At 47.1% G+C, this 17546-nt stretch overlaps 1 protein-coding gene across 3 annotated transcripts; it reads left to right on the top strand.

Moving 5' to 3' along the window:
• Positions 1-5016: 5016 nt before the first annotated feature.
• NMRAL1 (NmrA like redox sensor 1) lies at positions 5017-13624 on the top strand. Of its 3 annotated transcripts, XM_006179114.3 has the most exons (6): positions 5092-5233; positions 5345-5511; positions 8163-8401; positions 10609-10858; positions 12083-12273; positions 13330-13624. In XM_006179114.3, the coding sequence occupies exons 2-6, from the start codon at positions 5472-5474 to the stop codon at positions 13507-13509; spliced, it is 900 nt and encodes a 299-aa protein (XP_006179176.2). In that variant the 5' UTR covers positions 5092-5233; positions 5345-5471; the 3' UTR covers positions 13510-13624. The 3 variants fall into 3 exon arrangements, with proteins under 3 accessions (XP_032317029.1, XP_006179176.2, XP_032317030.1); XM_032461138.1 differs by lacking the exon at positions 8163-8401 and having other exon boundaries at positions 5017-5233; positions 13330-13622; XM_032461139.1 differs by lacking the exon at positions 5092-5233 and having other exon boundaries at positions 5334-5511.
• The last annotated feature ends 3922 nt before the right edge of the window (positions 13625-17546 follow it).

The following is a 17546-nucleotide window of genomic DNA, read 5'->3' as shown; positions in this document are numbered from 1 at the left end:
ATAAAGATTAATATTTATCCTGGCACCAGCCATGTAACTCCTGAGGTGATAACATTCCTTTCTCAATCCAGTAAGGGGACACAATACAAATATCTTGAGGAGATATTGGGCCGTATATAATGAAAGTTCTTAAGTACTTACTTATGACTTTATTAATGTCACTAGTTATATGACTTGTATTCTGCCTACTTTACATTATTGTTTCTTGCATCACCAAATGCGCAACTGAGCCTCAGATAGAATTAACGATGATTAAGTGACTTGAAACGACTAACCTAATATGTAGTTCTATAAGGTCAATGCTTGTAATAGTGTAATTCTAGATATGGGAAGAAGCAATAAGAGAAAACCATTTCCTGGACCATGACAGACTGTAAGACAGGTGGTCCAGAGGCTTTTGTCTACTGTTAACAGGTCCTACCTAGCCAGTAATAGCACACTGAGAGGCCTGTCAACGAAATCTTTGCCTTACCTGGGAATGAGCATTCCTAGAGCCATGGGACAAACCAGTCATGAAATGCCTCCCAAACCTTGGCGGAAATTAAGGCCAAAAGGGAAGAGATTATGAAATAAAGACTATTGCCCACCATCCAGTTCTACAAGAATCATGTCACTAGCCACTGAAGTCACTGACCTGCAATACTCCCTGGAAAGAGTTCAGAGCAGAGGTTAGGATGAGGCACTTTGTGCTCTAGGGCCAGATAGATATTTTCAGAAGAAATTTTTATGAACTCGCTTTCTTGCATCTTTCCATACTTAGAAATGCACTAAAACCATTAACTAAGATATCTGTTCCTTGCAAATAGCAGTAACCTTCTAACAAGATGTGTACTTGATTGCATGTACCCCTTGGTCAAAATCACATATATACTGGCCTCCCTCCTCGCCTCTTCAGAACAAATTCTCAGAGCTCAGGTTGGCTCGAATGCAATTTTCCATTTCTTTCTTAGATTTGTTAGCTGATAGTGAGACCCTAAATTAGGAAGCCCACCAAAGTGTGGGTCCTTACCAGCTGGCTGGAAAGAATTCACAGCTGAGGCAGAGGGACAGTGAAAACTGCTTTTATTCTTAAAAGAGGAAAAGGAAGGAAAGTGCTCAAACAGTGAGAAGGAAAGAAAAGCACTCAAGCAGGGAGACATCAGGCAAGATGGCCAGTAGAGACAGCTCCTGCCCAGGTCAGGCCACGTGTCCAGCCTTTTATGAGAGGCTTTGGCCATCATGTCCTCCTTCTGGGTGTGATGGAGCCAGTCAGTCCGTGTTCAGGCTTTTCAGTCCTTGTGTGGGCTTTTCCGGGTGTTGTCATAACAATCGTCAATTGTCATGGCACTGTGGGTGTGGCATTTAGCATGCTAATACATTACAATGAATGTGTAATGGAATGAGGCTCAAGGTCCACTGGAAGTCAAACCCTCCACCATCTTGGACCCTGTTGGTCACCACTTTCTGTTTCTTCTCATTGCAGCTGCCTCCTGGGAATTCGATAAGAGTAATAGGTTTCTAGCAAAGGGAGAGGGAGGGGTATGATCCTGGGGGCAACAGCCTTGGTAACAATAAGGAAAGTTGCTTTTAACCAGAATGACTGCAACCTGGTAGACCCAGCATCCCCCCCAAAAAAACATCTCCAAAGATTCTGTTCAGCCATGGAAGTTCTAAAGGGAAGTGGAGGAGTAATCTCAGTTAATCACTGAGGTAGGTGGTCAGAGTTGTTGCCATCCCCTAACACCTGCAGGCTTGTCCTAATCAACTGCTTGAATCTGCTCTTTGAACCTGCTCTTCTAAGACTTAGGGAGGCCTGGATGACTTCAGCTTTTCTATAAACAAGAGGCAGGGGTTGGGGGAGGGGTGGCCACAGGGCCCTGCTCCCTTTCAGATTGACCATTGATTAGTTGACAATCCTTTTTACTTATTTATTTTTTTACTACAAAATGTTATCTTTCTACATGTTCATGTTTCAGCCTGTAAATGCATCCAAAGAGGGATGGTTTACACAGTAGAATGACAAAGGAATGTCAAGGGTCACTTATGCTGTATCTGTACCATTTAAATTTTTTAATGAGAACAAATAAATGCATTATGCATTACTTGGCTATCAAAATCAAATTTAAAAGTATGAATTTTAAGAAAAGGGTAACAGGACGTACACACAGAATGCCCTTTGCCCCAAACATACACACACATAAAATTGAATTAAATGGAGTGGCACTGATTGAAGGAGGGGTTGCCTCAAAGGTTCAAATGAGATAATATGGGGCTGTCTGTGCCTGATACGTAGGAGGAGCCCAGAGAAGGGTTTGACTGTTATCATTAGTACATGGCACTGGGCTGAGTGAACTGGCAAGTGCTTTGCTGGAAGTCCTCTGTCAGATATAAAGTCCCAAAGAAAGTGCTGAGTCACGGCTGAACATATGCCAGTCAGTAGCCGTATCTCTTCCCTCAGGCTTTGGGGGATCACTGGGTAGCTGGGGCTTCAAGAAACAAGACATTTCCCCAGGCTGCTCATCTGTCTGCCCACTTCAAGACAGCTCCCTGGAACCAGCACCACTGACCAGAAGCCCTGGGCAGAGATGCGGTTCCCTGCCATTCTTTGCCTGCCTGATTTGCAAGCTACAGGTTCAGCAAGGCCAAAGGGCACTGGAGTTGCTTGGGTCCCATTATGTCCCTGGGATGCTACTCTCAGTTACCGAGCAGTCATTCTGGGTCCCACGCTCAGAAGGACCTTGGGCTTGGTTCAATGCTCTGCTTTCACCGGCTTGAAATTCTTGATAATTTTTAAATAAGGAGCCTTGCATTTTCTTTTTGCACTGGGCCTTGCAAATTATGCAGCTGGTCCCACTGAGGATCTTCTTGTTTGGAATTGTTTCCTTAAAGAGGAGACCTCAGAATATCAAGTTTTGTGGTTTAACCCATGCAGTTGAAGAAAAACCTCATCTTCAATCAGAGTAGTATGCACTTGGGTTCCATTTAGTAAGTATTTACTGAGTTTTTACTAAGCGCTGGACATCGTTGCAGTACCACCTGGTGCCTGCAGAGGCCCTGCGAACCCCCACTCGTGGGCTCTTGGATGTCTGCCTGCAATCCCTGAAAAAAAACCAAAGTACACCCTTTCCTAATGTGTTTGCCTTAGCAAAATCAACAGGCCCTGGGAAATGACTAGCCTCATTGTAGCTCAGGTCGATTGTCTTAGCCCACCTTCCTCCTTATTGGAGTCGTGAATCCACTATCTTCTCATATACCAAAGTCCTTTACCTCACATATAACCAATCAGAAGGCTGTTCTATTCCTTTGTGTTCACAGCCCCTTCCCCGATAAAAGACCCTGCATGTTCACACTCGGTGGACACGCAGGGATCTCTTGCCTGTGTGGCCCACTATTGCGTGTAGCAGTACATGTATTAAACTTTCCTTTGTTCTTAAACATGTTCCTTTCTGGTAAATTCTTCTTACCAACCCATGTCAACCACCCAGCCAAGTGTCCCCCAACAGTTGTGCCAGGAAGGAGTGAGACAGAGACAAAAAAGACATGGGGTCAGCACTCAGGAAGCCCTCCATCTAATATGGTAGAGACAATTTTGCCAGTGGAATAAAGATGGGAGTGAAATAGTAGTTAGCCTAGCCTAGGAATCAGAGAGGGCTTCCTGGAGGAAGTGATGGTTATGTGGTGTGTTAAAGAAATGAGTAGGAGTTAGCCCCATCTGAGGTGGTGGGAGGAAGGTATTCCAGGCAAATAGGCAGAGTTCCCAGCAAACTCTGAGCTTGAGCTCAGAGGTATAACATAACAGGGTGTGGAGGAGACTATATGAGATTTATGCAAGATTAACACTCTATTTAGATGATACCTTCATTTATAAATATAAACAAAAGTAAACAGTGGGGAGGATATAGCTCAGTGGTAGAGTACAGCTCAGTGGTAGAGCACATACTTAGCAAGCACGAAGTCCTGGGTTCAATCCTTAGTACCTCAATTAAAAATAAATAAATAAAATAAAGTTAACTACCTCCCCCACCAAACAAACAAAAAACACAAGTAAACTGTATTTATTAAAATAAATATATGCATAATACATAAAGATCAATATTTTACATACATAAAATACACATTAAGATCAGCAAGTTTCTTCGGTATAGCATAGGGAACTATATTCAATACCTTGTTAGTAACTCATAATTGAAAAACAATATGAGAATGAATATATGTATGAATGAAACATGCCGTACACCAGAAATTGACACAACATTGTAAACTGACTATACTTCAATAATTAAAAAAAAATACATATTAACTTGTGGGTTATCGCCACTACTAGATTTGGGAAAACAGCATCAGTTTCAGTTTGATTTCCCTGTAACTCCAGTGCCTAGTAGATATTTAGACAACCAGTCAATCAGCAAATATTTATCGAGTCCCTAGTTTGTGCCAGGTGCTATTTTAGGTGCTGGTAATTCAGCAGTGAACACAGGCAAGTGCCGACTGTCACGAAGTTGACATTCCGGGAGGGGTCGGTACACATTCGGGAACGAAAGAAGGAAGGAAAAAAACCCGAATGCTCCAATCCTCTCAGCAGTACATTTCAGAAGAGGAGTGAGAGGGTCATTTCTGAGTTTTAGTTGAACACAAAGAACTCTCTTTTCTGTTAGAAAGAATTCAAATCCGTGCAAGTAGTAGCGACCTCAAACATGAGTCAGGTATGTAAGAACTCAGAGCTTCAGATGTTAAGACTCACGGATATAGACTTACTTATCTTTGGGTGATGCCCCATATTTCAAAGATGTTCGTGCAAGATAACAAAAATTTTATCTACCTACCTACCTACTTAATTATTTAGCTTCACGCAGTCATCACCCCCAGCATTCAGCTAAGCAGCCCTCTGCGCGAACATTTCGGTCAGCCCCGATTTATGCAACTCCGGTTTACGAAGGTCTGGGGAGGGCGCGTCCTGAACCGGCCTCCCAGCGCGGCAGGAAGCAGGCCGAACCATCTGTGCCCGCGGAGGTGGGTGACAGTTCAGCTCCGCGCAGAGTCGGAGTCTGGATGATGGGGATTCGGAAGCAGTGCAGCCTGGGGTCCCTTTATACAGGCTGTTGGGAAGGGGTGGCTTTGGCAGAGTGCGTCCGGAGCTGCGGGCGGGGGTTCCCGCCGCTCGAAGACGTCCATCCTCCCCTCCGCGGTGGACTCGGCTACAAAACCCGGGGTCCTCGTCTCCCTCACTGTTTCCCACCTAGGCTGTGTCAAGGAGGTACAGCGGGGCCGGGGTACTCGGGAGGGAGGTGGGGTGCCAGGGTCGAGCTGGGAGGGGGTATCGGGCCCTTGGCGACGGGGGTCCCAGGGTCCCGACCTCTCCTGGCAGGACCGCCCCCTTTGTCCTTCGCTGCGCGCACGGGATCGTTCAGGCGGGAACCCCCAGCCCCTTCGCCGACTCCTCGCTTCCCACGGCCCCCAGACCTCTCTGGACCGCATTTCCAGCCGCTGCTCACATGGCGGACAAGAAATTGGTGGTCGTGTTTGGAGCCACAGGTAAGCGAAACCCCAAGCGGAGCCCCCAAGGCCCTGGACCCGTCATTAAGCCCAGCCGAGGGGTCCGGCCGGTCTACCCCGCAGAGCCAGGGCGCCCGACCCCCCAGCGCCAGGAGACGTCCAGGGGTCCTGGAGGAAGGGGTGAGAGATAGCTAGGACCCCTGACCCAGGGTGGAGCCGTGGGAGAGGACCTGAACGCTGATCCCCTTTAAATTTTTGTTTTGAAATTAATTACTTAACTTTGAATAACTAGTGACTGCACCTAATAGCACAATTAAATCTTCCTCCCACCTCTGTACCTGAAACCCCATCCATTACTGTTAACAAGTTTCTTGAGTATTCTACCAGACAGATTAGATATATAGATACTATTTTTTAAATGGTAGTGTTTTATTTCGCCCCAACTTGTTTTTTCTTTCCTATATATTTTTTAAAATATATAACATCTTTATTGAGATAAAAATCATACCACACAATTCACCCATTTAAAGTATGCAATTCACTGCTTTTAAGTATATTCACAGAGCTCTGTGACCATCACCACAGTTTTAGAACATTTCATCACCCCCAAAAGAAACCCTGTACCCACCAGCAATCACTCCCTATTTCCTCCAACTTTCCCCAGCCCCTGGTAGCCACCAAATTTCTGTCATCAGATTTGCCCATTCTGAACATTTCATATAAATGAAATTATACAATATGTGGCCTTTTGTGTTTGACTTTCACTGAGCATCATGTTTTCTAATCCATGTTGTAGCGTGTATCAGTGCTTCCTTCCTTTTCGTGGCTGAATAATATTCTATTGTATGGATAGACCACCTTGCATTTTATTCATTGATAGATATTTTGCCCTTTATGTTTTGTCCCCATATCTTGGCCATCGTGAATAATGCCGTGAACTTTCATATACTAGTTGTGTGGACATATGTTTCTAATTTTCTTGCAACTTTACTTAGGATTGGAATTGCTAGATCATTTGGTAACTGTATTTAGCATTTTGAGGAACTGCCAGACAGTTTTTCAAAGTGACTGTCCCATTTTACATTCCTGCCACTACTGTATAAGGGTAGTTGTAGTTCTGCAGTTTGCCTTTTGTTTTGTTTTGGGTTTTTTGGGGGGAAGGAGATAATTAGCTTTATTTATTTATTTATTTTAATGGAGGTACTGGGGATTGAACCCATGACCTCGTGCATGCTAAGCATGTACTCTACCACTGAGCTATACCCTCCCCCTGAGTTTGCCTTTTCCACTCTAGGACACACTGTGGTCACTTGTCTTAGGTCATACATACAGATCTGCCATATTCTTTTTAATCACTTTTGTATTGATTCATCACTTATTTAACCAGATTCTTACCAAAGGACATCTAGGTTTTCTATAAATTTCCAGTACTGCTAATAATGTTGCAGCAGGTGTTCTTATACATATATTTATGGATGATATTTATTTTCTTCCTTTCAATGATTTTAATTTTTATAATTTTCTCAGTCTTTTTTTTTAGGTATAGGAGATATTTTATTTCTTATGCTATGCGATGGGCTCTTGAGTACTGGTAACCTTTTTTGTATGTGCTGAATATTTCATAATACATTTTAAAATTTTTATGAAAGGTCTAAGTGTGATGTCTGCTAAAACATGGATGAACCTTGAAAACACGTTCCTAAGTGAAAGAAGCCAGAGGTAAAACACCACATGTTGTATGATTCCATGTATATGACATGTCCAGAACAGGCAAAGCCATAGAGACAGAGAGTAAATTAGTGGTTGCCAGGGGTGAGGAGGAGGGGAGAATGGGGAGTGACTGCTAATGGGTATGGGTTTTCTTTGGGGGGCAATGAAAATGTTCTAAAATTGACTGCAGTGATGGTTGCACACTCTGAATATACCAAAAGCCAATTTAAAAGGGTGAATATTACAGCAAGTGAATTCTATCTCAGTGAAGCTGTTATTAAAAGATGGTGTAAAGACATGGAAGCAACCTAAATGCCCATTGACAAATGAATGGATAAAGAGCTGTGGTATATGTATGCAATGAAATACTACTCAGCCATAAAAAGGAGTAAAATAATGCCATTTGCAGCAACATGGATGGACCTAGAGATCATCATATTAAGTGAAGTAAGCCATAAAGAGAAAGACAAATACCATATGTTATCACTTATGTGTAGAATCTGAAAAAAAAAATGACACAAATGAACTTATTTACAAAACAGAAACTCACAGACATAGAAAACAAACTTATGGTTACCAGGGGGGAAAGGAGGGGGAGGGATAAATTAGGAGTTTGGGATTAACAGACACAAACTACTAAGTATAAAATAGATATACAATGAGGTCCTACTCTATAGCACGGGGAACTATATTAAATATCTTGTAGTAATCTATAATGAAAAAGAATATGGAAAATGAATGTATATGTATGTATGTATAACTGAGCCAGTATGCTGCACACCAGAGACTAACACATTGTATGTCGACTATTCTTCAATCTAAATGAGTAAGTATATAAAAGCTGGGGTAAGGCAGGCAGTGGGGGTCACAGGCAGACAGGGTGGGTATCTTGCTGCGGTGGAGCGTTCCCTATAGGGGCTTCACCCTTGGCAGGCCTCCTGGGCCGCTCTGACCCTGCCAGTCTTTCTGACTCTTCACAGGTGCCCAGGGGGGCTCAGTGGCCCGGACGCTTCTGGAAGATGGGACATTCAGGGTCCGAGTGGTGACCCGGGACCCTGGGCAGAGGGCAGCGAAGGAGCTGAGGCTGCAAGGTGCAGAAGTAGTGCAGGGAGACCAGGATGATGAGGCCAGCATGGAGCTGGCCCTGACCGGGGCTCACGCCACCTTCATCGTGACCAACTACTGGGAGAGCTGCAGTCAGGAGCGGGAGGTCAAGCAGGTGAGGGCAGGCGGGAGTGCGTGCGGAGGCCGGGGCTGGGAGCAGGGTCTCTGCAAAGGAGCTCCCAGGTCTCTGCTGGTCCCTGAGGGGGCAGCTCTGACTTGCTAGAGAGGGGCTGACCCCTGCCTGTGACCACTTACTACTGCAGGCCTTTCCCCTCCTCTTCCATGCAACCCTCCTAGACTTTTGAGGGCAGGAGATGGCTGCTTCCTCATCCAGTGACATTTTTTTTTTCAGATATCATTCATATACCATACTGTTCACTCTTCTAAAGTGTACAATTCTGTAGTTTTTAACATAGTCACAAAGGTGTGTAGCCATCCCCACTACCTAATTCCAGAACGTCTCATCACCCCAAAAAGAAACACCATACCTGGTGGCAGCCACTCCCCATTCTCCCTTTTCCCTAGCCCCAGGCAGCCATAATCTGCTTTATGTCATCCAGTGACTTTTTACACTTTCTAAAAAACTCTATTGACTCATAATTTTCTTAAAATGCAAACATTTTAATTGCATGCTTTGATGAGATTTAAAAATGGATATACTTACATCACTGCCATTGTAATCAAAATATAATACATTTCTATCATTCCAGAAAGTCCCCCTTGCCCCCTTTCACATGTTGTATGTTTATCTTCTGTTTTCCACTCAGAATCTCTCTGGTTGGCTAGTTATTGAGCCCAGGTGGCAGAGGGGGAAGGTTGTGACTATTTAGGGGACATGGCCATCTTTTTAAAATCTTGCTGAAAGTGAAGACACTTGCAGCGTGCCTGTGACATAGAAGGCACTTGGGTGTGTGTGGAAAGTGTGACTGGTGGCAGAGGAAAGGCACAGGCTGAGAACCATGCCAGTCAGCGTTCAGTCCTGCCTCGCCACAGCTACCCACCACCATGGCTGTGGACTTGTGACCTCCCTGCACTGGTCAGTCTTTTCCTCCCATGTACAATTTAAAGGGACATTGGACTGGAGCACTGGTCTCCAAATTTGTTTTCAGCCTTGACCATTTCTTTGATTGCTGGCTCACATGGAGGCCCATTCCAGAGAGTGGACAGAGACAGCTTTTCTGGTTGTCACAGATCTTTGCCTGACCGCCTGTGCCATAAAAAATGACCACAAGCCAGGTGGTTTAAGACAACAGGGGTCAACAACAAGTTCATGCTGTATAGCACAGGGAACTATATTCAATATCTTTTAGTTACTTATGGGGAAAAAATATATGAAAATGAATATATGTGTGTTCATGTATGACTGAAGCATCGTGCTATACACCAGAAATTGACACAGCATTGTAAACTGACTAGACTTCAATAAAAATAAAGTTAAGGAAAAAAGACAACAGGAGTCAGTTCTCTCCTAGTTCTGGGAGGCAGAAGTACAACATCAAGGTGTTGGCAGGGCCCTGCTCCCTCAGGAGGCTCCAAGGGAAGTTCCACTCCTTGCCTCTTCCAGCTTCTAGAGGCTGCCGGCTCTCTGCAGCCACGTCACTCCGGTCTCTGCCTCTGTCTTCACGTGGCCTTCTCCTCGTCTGTCTCTTGTTAAGACATTCATCACTGGGTTGAGGGCCCACCAAGGAAATCCACAGTGATCTCAATCTCCTTACCTTAAAAATATCTGCAGAGCCCTTTTCCCAAATGATGTGACATTCACAGGGTCTGGGGGTTAGGACGTGGACATACCTGTCTGGAGGCCACTATCCAGCACAGCCTGGTGCAGCAGGTAGTGTCGCTGTCCCTGTTTAACTGACGAGGCCAGAGCGATTAGATCACTTATCCTGGGTCGCAGCGCTAATGTGCTGCAGGGCCAATCTGGAACCGAGTGGTACGTGTTGTGTGCTGAGCCACAGCACTTCCCAGGGAAGCTCTCCAAGGAAGACAGCTTAGCACGTGGACTAATGCTCCCTGAGAGCAGGCAGAGGTGGAAGCCTCTGTGTGCACCCTCACAGATGGCACAGGGGTGGGCCACGGTCACGCACATCAGACGGTATAACCCAGATGATCTAGAGAAGTGGCACTAAGTTTGTACGGGTGGTGGGAGGCTTGTAATCCCGCGGTGCTGTGTGAGCATCGTTCCAGAAGAGGGAGCCTTTCAGAGGGGTAAGTGGCGTGTGGCTCTTGGCACAGTGGCCACCCTGGAGTTGGAGAGCCAGGGTCGTGATGGGGGCACGTCCTCCCTCTGAGCTTTGTGGTTTGTCCTTCCCGGCCCACCAGGGAAAGCTGCTGGCCGACCTGGCCAAGCGCCTGGGCCTTCACTACGTGGTCTACAGTGGCCTGGAGAACATCAAGAAGCTGACGGCGGGGAGACTGGTTGTGGGCCACTTTGATGGCAAGGGGGAGGTGGAGGAATATTTCCGGAACATCGGCGTTCCCATGACCAGCGTGCGGCTGCCCTGCTATTTCGAGAATCTCCTCTCCTACTTCCTGCCCCAGAAAGCCCCAGATGGAAAGAGCTACTTGCTGAGTGAGTGCCCTCCCCCTTCCTCGGGTGTCTGCTCTCACCAGGTGGAGCTGTGATGGGGCAGAAAGTGGGCTTGCCCTCAGATGGGTTCTGGGTCCAAGCCCTGGCTCTCACACGAGGCTGTGACTGTGAGCCAGGCAGGTAGGCTTGTGGGGCCTCTGCTTCCTGTTCTGTGACATGGGCACAGCACAGACTTCCGCAGGGGCCATGGGACAGTCTACCAAGAGTGGTGATGCGATGCTTTGTTGGAGAGCTTTATGGAGATGAGTGGTCGTTGTTACTTCTCCTTCAAAACTAAGGGGAGGATTTGGAAGGTAAGGTCCAGTTGTAGATTTCCCAAAGTAGGAAAGCACTTTCTTCTTGATACCTATTTGCGTATCTGTAAATGGCTGGATGTGTTGGACCCCTGGCTTAGAGGGAGCCGTGTACAACCTACGTCCTGCCGGCAGGTCAGGGGGTTAGCGCAGGAAGCTCAGCAGGCAGAGTGGGAGGGGTCAGTGCCTTCCCGGCCCCTTACCTGTGTGTGAACTCCACTCACCCTCACTTGGGTCCTGCCCACCAGTGAGCAGAGCCTGGTCCCATTGTTGGCACAATGGCACCGCCCTTTACAGTTTGCAAAGCTGTAGTCAGAGATCACCTGTGTCCTGTCTCTGAGTTGGAGCTCCATCCTCACAGACTCCCTGGGTCATCTGAACAGGCAGCCGCAGTGGCCCCTTTTTGTAGGTGAGGAAATTTTATAGGGCAGGATCTGAGGGCTCCAGGTGTCACATCTAGACCCTGCCCTGACTCTCCACCCAAACCACAGCTTGGCAGGTGGAGTCACTCGTTAATTTAACATGACTGAGCACCGCGGCTCTGGGCGAGGCCCGGGCCTCGGCTAACCAGGCCTTCCTGTTGGTAGAGCTGGTGTTTGGACACCCCCCACAGGTGTCCACGTCAGGAATTTGGGATTTGAGAGAGTGCCCTTTCTCCTGTGAGCCTTTCAGAGCCCCTTCCTCTCCTTCCCCTTGTTCCCATCTCAGCCCTGAGAGGGGTGACAGGTCCAGGGTTCTCCCCATGCCGGGAAGGAAGCAGCCAGGCTCTGAGGTTGTGAAGGGCGTGCAGGGTGGCAGGACCCGATTGTGTCCCGACTCCTGACTCAGTTCCACTACTCACACTAGGGTGTCTGTGCGTGCCAGGTGCTGGCCTGTGCACATGCATGTCAGCTCGTCCCTCTCCCCCTCCCAGGCTTGCCCATGGGTGACGTGCCCATGGACGGCATGTCGGTGACCGACCTGGGCCCTGTGGTGCTCAGCCTGCTTAAGATGCCAGAGGAGTACGTTGGCCAGGACATCGGGCTCAGCACCTGCAGGCACACGGCGGAGGAGTATGCCACCCTGCTCTCCAAGCACACAGGGAAGGCCGTGCGTGACGCCAAGGTGGGAAGGCCCGGCCAGGGGGGTGTCCCAGCTCCCACCAGGGGACCAGCATCCCTGGTCAGAGAGGCTTTGTGAGCAATAGGGAAGGGGTGGCCCCAGCACTCTGAGCAATGGAAATCCAAATTCATCACCATAAACGTTTATGTCGTGCTGTTCTTGGGAGCCAAGTGTGGCCGCCAAGTGAAATTTCTGGCATCACTATTTGACTAAGTCACGAGGAAGGTTTCCAGGAAAAGGGGACAGTGGGGGGCAAGGCAAGGAGGGACAACTCAGAGCATCCTAGGCTCCTCTGGGGAAGGAGAAGGAGGCCAGAGTAGGCCCCACCCTGTCTCCCTTCCTACTTGGCCTGATTAGGTGGACAGGAGGCCCACAGTCCTCTCCTCTCCCCTGATGCTAAGTTCCTGTCCAGACCCCCAGGTGCCTTGTTTCTTGCTTTTTTTCACTAAAGAAAATCTGGGATACTGAGTCATTAAAAGATAAAAACCACCTGTAGAGCCCCTAGACCCAAGCAGAGCAATGATGGGGAGAGACCACGGCAGGACATGTTTCGGGCGAGTCAGACTCCAGACTGGGGGCCCGGCCCCTGACCCCTCTCTGCCTCAGTTTCCTCACCCATAAAGTGGGTGTATTAAGAGTTTCCCCCTCCTGTTTGTTGTGGGGGTTGAATGGAATAATTGATGTAAACACTTTCCTAGCACAATGAACACGGTGGTGTATGACTATCTAAACAAATATACCCTGAGGCAGTCATGGAGGATTTGAGGAGCTAAGTTCAGATTCAGTTTGGTCGGGAAAGAGAAACAGGTTTGGTTTTTGAGGAAGAAAGTGATGTAAGCAGAGTTCTGATTTGGAAGGGACTGAGAAGTTTTCATCTCATGATTGTGGAAGAACAGGATTTAAATTGCCCTAGAACAGTGGTTTTCAAACTTTCATCTTTTCAGTAGAACGGTTTTCTGATGAACTTAGTAAGGACCAGGGTAGGAACTGAGGTGCTGACAGTGGGGTCAGGGGGCTGGAGATGCCGACCGACCCTAAGAGACGCCCCTCTGCTTCCAGACAACCGCTGAGGACTACGAAAAGCTTGGCTTCCCTGGCGCCCGGGACCTAGCCAACATGTTCCGTTTCTACGCCCTGAAACCCGACCGCGACATCGGACTGACCCTGAGGCTCAACCCCAAGGCTAGGACACTGGATCAGTGGCTGGAGCAGCACAAAGGGGACTTTGCCAGGCTGTGACTCTGCCCACCTCTCCACCCTGTCTGGGGGGACGGGAGACACGGTCACAGTGATCCTTTCTTGTGTTACGTAAAGTTTATTTTTTAAATAAAGGCCATTGTTCTCACAGATGACTACTGGAAGAAAAGTGCTTTGTTTCAGGGACTGAGGTTGGGGTGGCAGCTGCTGGGGCACCAAGGACATGACCATTCCAGCAGGAAGCGTCAAGTGGTGGGGGACCCAGAGAGGACTCCCCACACCAGTCAGGAGTGACAACTTTTCACATCCCTGCACACACACACTTCCTCTCCAGAAGGCAAGTGCGGCCACCTGTGTGTTCCTTCTTTTTTTGGGTGGAAAGACTGGCCCCTTCTCCCTTTCTCTCTATTCAGCCACTTCCTGGACCCTAGGGTACAGCGGCCCTGAGATGTGGGTGGTCTCCAAAACAGGCTGGAAAGAAAGGCTTGAAGGAACAGTGGCAGATCTGTGGACCCCAGGGTCACAAGAATTGGACATGGCTGAGAAAAGGTGACACTCCTGCCGCAAAGGCTGGGGAGGGAAACCAGTAAGGACCCAACCCTGCCTTGGCGGGTAGAGTCCCCCAGACACTGGGATGGTGGGGCTGGTTTGATCTTCCATCAGTCTCCTGCTCACTTCAGAGAAGAGGAATTAGGGCCCAGAGAACCCAGCTGCGCAGGCTTACCAGCGTCTCCGTGGGCTGTGTAACGTCTGCTGAGGCACCTCTACTGCCCCACCTTGGCCTCAGGACCCGCAGAGTCACTGGAAGCAATGCCACCAAGTTTGTTTGATCTGCTCACTCATTAAACTGATCTGTGGAAAAGGCACTTCTTTGACAACTTACCAGTGTGCTGGACCCTAAATACAACATTAACCAAAAAAGTTGCGTAAAACAAATTAGAAAATTCTCTAACACCGTATAAAAAATAAACTCAAAATGGATTAAAGACCTAAATGTTAACACTGAAACCATAAAACTAGAAGAAGAAAACATAGGCAGAACAGTCTTTGCTGCAAATCATAGCAGAATTTTTTTGGATCTGTCTCCTAAAGCAAAGGAAACTGAAAAAAAAAAAACCACAAAACCCACAAATGGGACCTAATTAAACATGAAAGCTTTTGCAAAGCAAAGGAACTCAGATTTAGAGAACAAACTAGTGGTTACTAGGGGCGGGAGGGAAGGGGGAGGGGCAAGGTAGGGGGAGAGGAGTAAGAAGTACAAACTATTATGTAAAAATTAAATAAGCTATAAGAATATATTACACAACAGGAAATATAGCCACTCTTGTGTAGTAACTATAAATGGAATATAATCTTTAAAAATTATGAATCCTATGTTATATATTTATAACTTATGTTACATGGTACGTCAACTATACTCCAATTTTTTTAAAAATTATGCGCCCTGCCTTGAGGAGTTTGGTTTAGCACGAGAGCCAGATATAAATATGCAGCAGATTGACACAGGGCTGCAGAGAGCAGGAGCGATGAACACTGAAGGGACGGGGATAGCCTGAGTTCTGAGGGGAGAGCAACGAGCCTCCCAGGCAAGGTAGGAGGGAAGAGACTTCTGAGCTGCTCGCGTATCAGCAAGAGAACACGAGAGGTCACCTGTGCCAGCGCTGTGAGGCCTAAGTCCCCCAGGTGCCCAGGGTGGGAAACACCTGCTCGGCCAGGGCTGGGACTTACTGTGCCAAGATCCTGGAGTGGCCCCCGGGCACCAAGCCTGGGGAGAGCCCGCTGTGCCAGGCCCAGAGTGAACTGCAGGAGCTGACACCGGGTTCCAGCCACTCCTCACCCACAGGCTTAGGACCTGGGCATGTCGCTGAGCCTTACAGGTCTGTCTGCTCACCCGGTGCCACCTGGCAGGGCTGTTGTGAGGGCAACGTGAGGTCGTGTGTGCCAAGTGGTGTCTGACTCCCCTGGGCCACCTTCTCCCTCCTGTCTGCCACCCGTGGTCAAACCTGCTAGCCTCCAGCACCCCTCTGTCTGTTCCCATCCCTTTCAAAGGGTGGCCCCCACTGGTCCGCCCCACCCAGGGCTCAAGTCCAGTGAAGTTGTTAAAACTGTGCACAACAATTCAGGATGCTCCAGTGCTGAGAACTACCCGCACTGCACAGGAAAACCAAACCCGAGGCCATGAAACTCATCTCTGTGATACTGTAGCTGTGGACGTGTCATTACACTTGTCCAAATCCACAGACTGCACACCACCAAGAGGGAGCCTAATTTAACTATGGACTTCTGGTGATGATGTGTCCACGCAGGTTCTCAGTTCTAACAAACGTGCCACTCTCTGGGGGGTGCTGATAACAGAAGAGGCTGTGCGTGCGTAGGGGCAGAGGGTGTTCAGGAACTCTCTGCACCTTCCTCACAATTTCACTGTGAAATCTAGAAAGTGCTCCAAAAAACAAAGCCTATTGAAAAAACAATCCTAGTATGTTAAACCACTTGACCCGTAAGAGACATTCATGTTCACCCACTTCCCATGTCTCTTGGCAATAACCAAATGAGGCTGGTTAACAAGGTCCTTCCCATACCCTAGATGCTAAATCAAAGTGTTCGGCCTGGCCCGGGGGCTCCTGCCCCGGCTGTGTGTCACTGCAGGAAGAAAGCACGTGTGCGCCACACCACGCGGAGCGCTGGGGAGTCTGGCGCTGCACCACCACATCAACCTGCGGCTGAGCTGTTCCCAGCACAAGTCTCAACTGGAGGCACACCATGTGTGCCTGGATCTTCTGAAATTTGGTCCCTGAAATACATTATAGTTAGCTGCCAACATTTATTTTTTATTTTCTTATTTTATTTCTTAACTATGTATATGTATACGTAACATAAAATTTACCATTTTAATTATTTTTAAGTGTACAGTTGAGTGGCATTTACACATTGTTGGAATACTACTCGGCCATAAAAAAGAATAAAATAATGCCATTTGCAGCAACAAAGTAAAAGAGAAAGAAATACCATATGATATCACTTTTATGTGGAATCTAAAAAAATGACACAAATGAACTTAATTTCAGAATATAAACAGACTCACATAGAAAACAAACTTACGGTTACCAGGAGGGAAAGGAAGTGGGGGATAAGTTGGGAGTTTGGGACTTGCAGATACTACTATATGTAAAATGGATAAATGGCAAGGTCCTACTGTGTAGCTCAGGGAATTGTATTCAATGCCCTGTAATGACCTGTAATGAGAGAGAATGTGAAGGGGACTACATATGTGTGTGTAGCTGAATCACTATGTTGTACACCAGAAACTAACACATTGTAAACCAACCATACTTCAATTTAAAGAAAGCATACGTGTTGTTGGGCAGCCATCACCACCATCCAACCTCAGAACTTTATCATCCCAAATGGAAACTGTCCCCATTAAACACCAAATCCCCATTTCCCCTTCCCCTGGCACCCACCATTCTACTTTCTGAGTTTGACTACTCCAAGTACCTCATATAAGTAGCAGTCAACATTCTAAAATGTGACAATAAGGGGGCGGGAGGATACAGCTCAGTGGTAGAGCACATGCTCAGCATGCACAAGGTCCTGGGTTCAATCCCCAGTACTGCCATTAATAAATAAACCTAATTACTGCCCCCTCCAAAAAAAAAGTAAAATGTGACAACATTCATAATAGCATTATTTTTTCTATAGGTGTCTTTTTGTGTGTGTGCTTAATTTAACATTAGTCAGTTTACAATGTACATAGCAGCATTATTAACAATTGCCAAAAAGTGGAAATAACCCAAATGTCTATCAGGCAATAAATGAAAAAAAAAGTGGCCTATCCATATAATGAAATTTATTCAGCCATAAAAAGAAATGAAGTACTGACTTAGCTACATCATGAATGAACCTTGAACCATTATGTAAATTAAAGAAACCAGAAAGAACCAAAGACCAGATATTGTATGATTCCATTTACGTACAATGTGCAGAATATGCAAACCCAGAGAAGTAGATTCATGGTCGCCAGAGACTGGAGGGCTCAGGAGAAATGGGAAATATCTGCCCGTGGGCATGGGGCTTTTTTG

This window comes from Camelus ferus, chromosome 18 (assembly GCF_009834535.1).
Source record: "Camelus ferus isolate YT-003-E chromosome 18, BCGSAC_Cfer_1.0, whole genome shotgun sequence".
NCBI classification, from domain to species: domain Eukaryota; kingdom Metazoa; phylum Chordata; class Mammalia; order Artiodactyla; family Camelidae; genus Camelus; species Camelus ferus.
This window is presented reverse-complemented; position numbering and strand designations above follow the sequence as displayed.

Coding starts and splice junctions, on each gene's coding strand:
- NMRAL1 (XM_032461138.1), top strand. CDS start 5,029: ATGATGGGGATTCGGAAGCAGTGCAGCCTGGGGTCCCTTTATACAGGC. Junction 5,234..5,344: donor ACCTAGGCTGTGTCAAGGAG/GTACAGCGGGGC, acceptor CTCTCCTGGCAG/GACCGCCCCCTTTGTCCTTC. Junction 10,859..12,082: donor TGGAAAGAGCTACTTGCTGA/GTGAGTGCCCTC, acceptor TCCCCCTCCCAG/GCTTGCCCATGGGTGACGTG.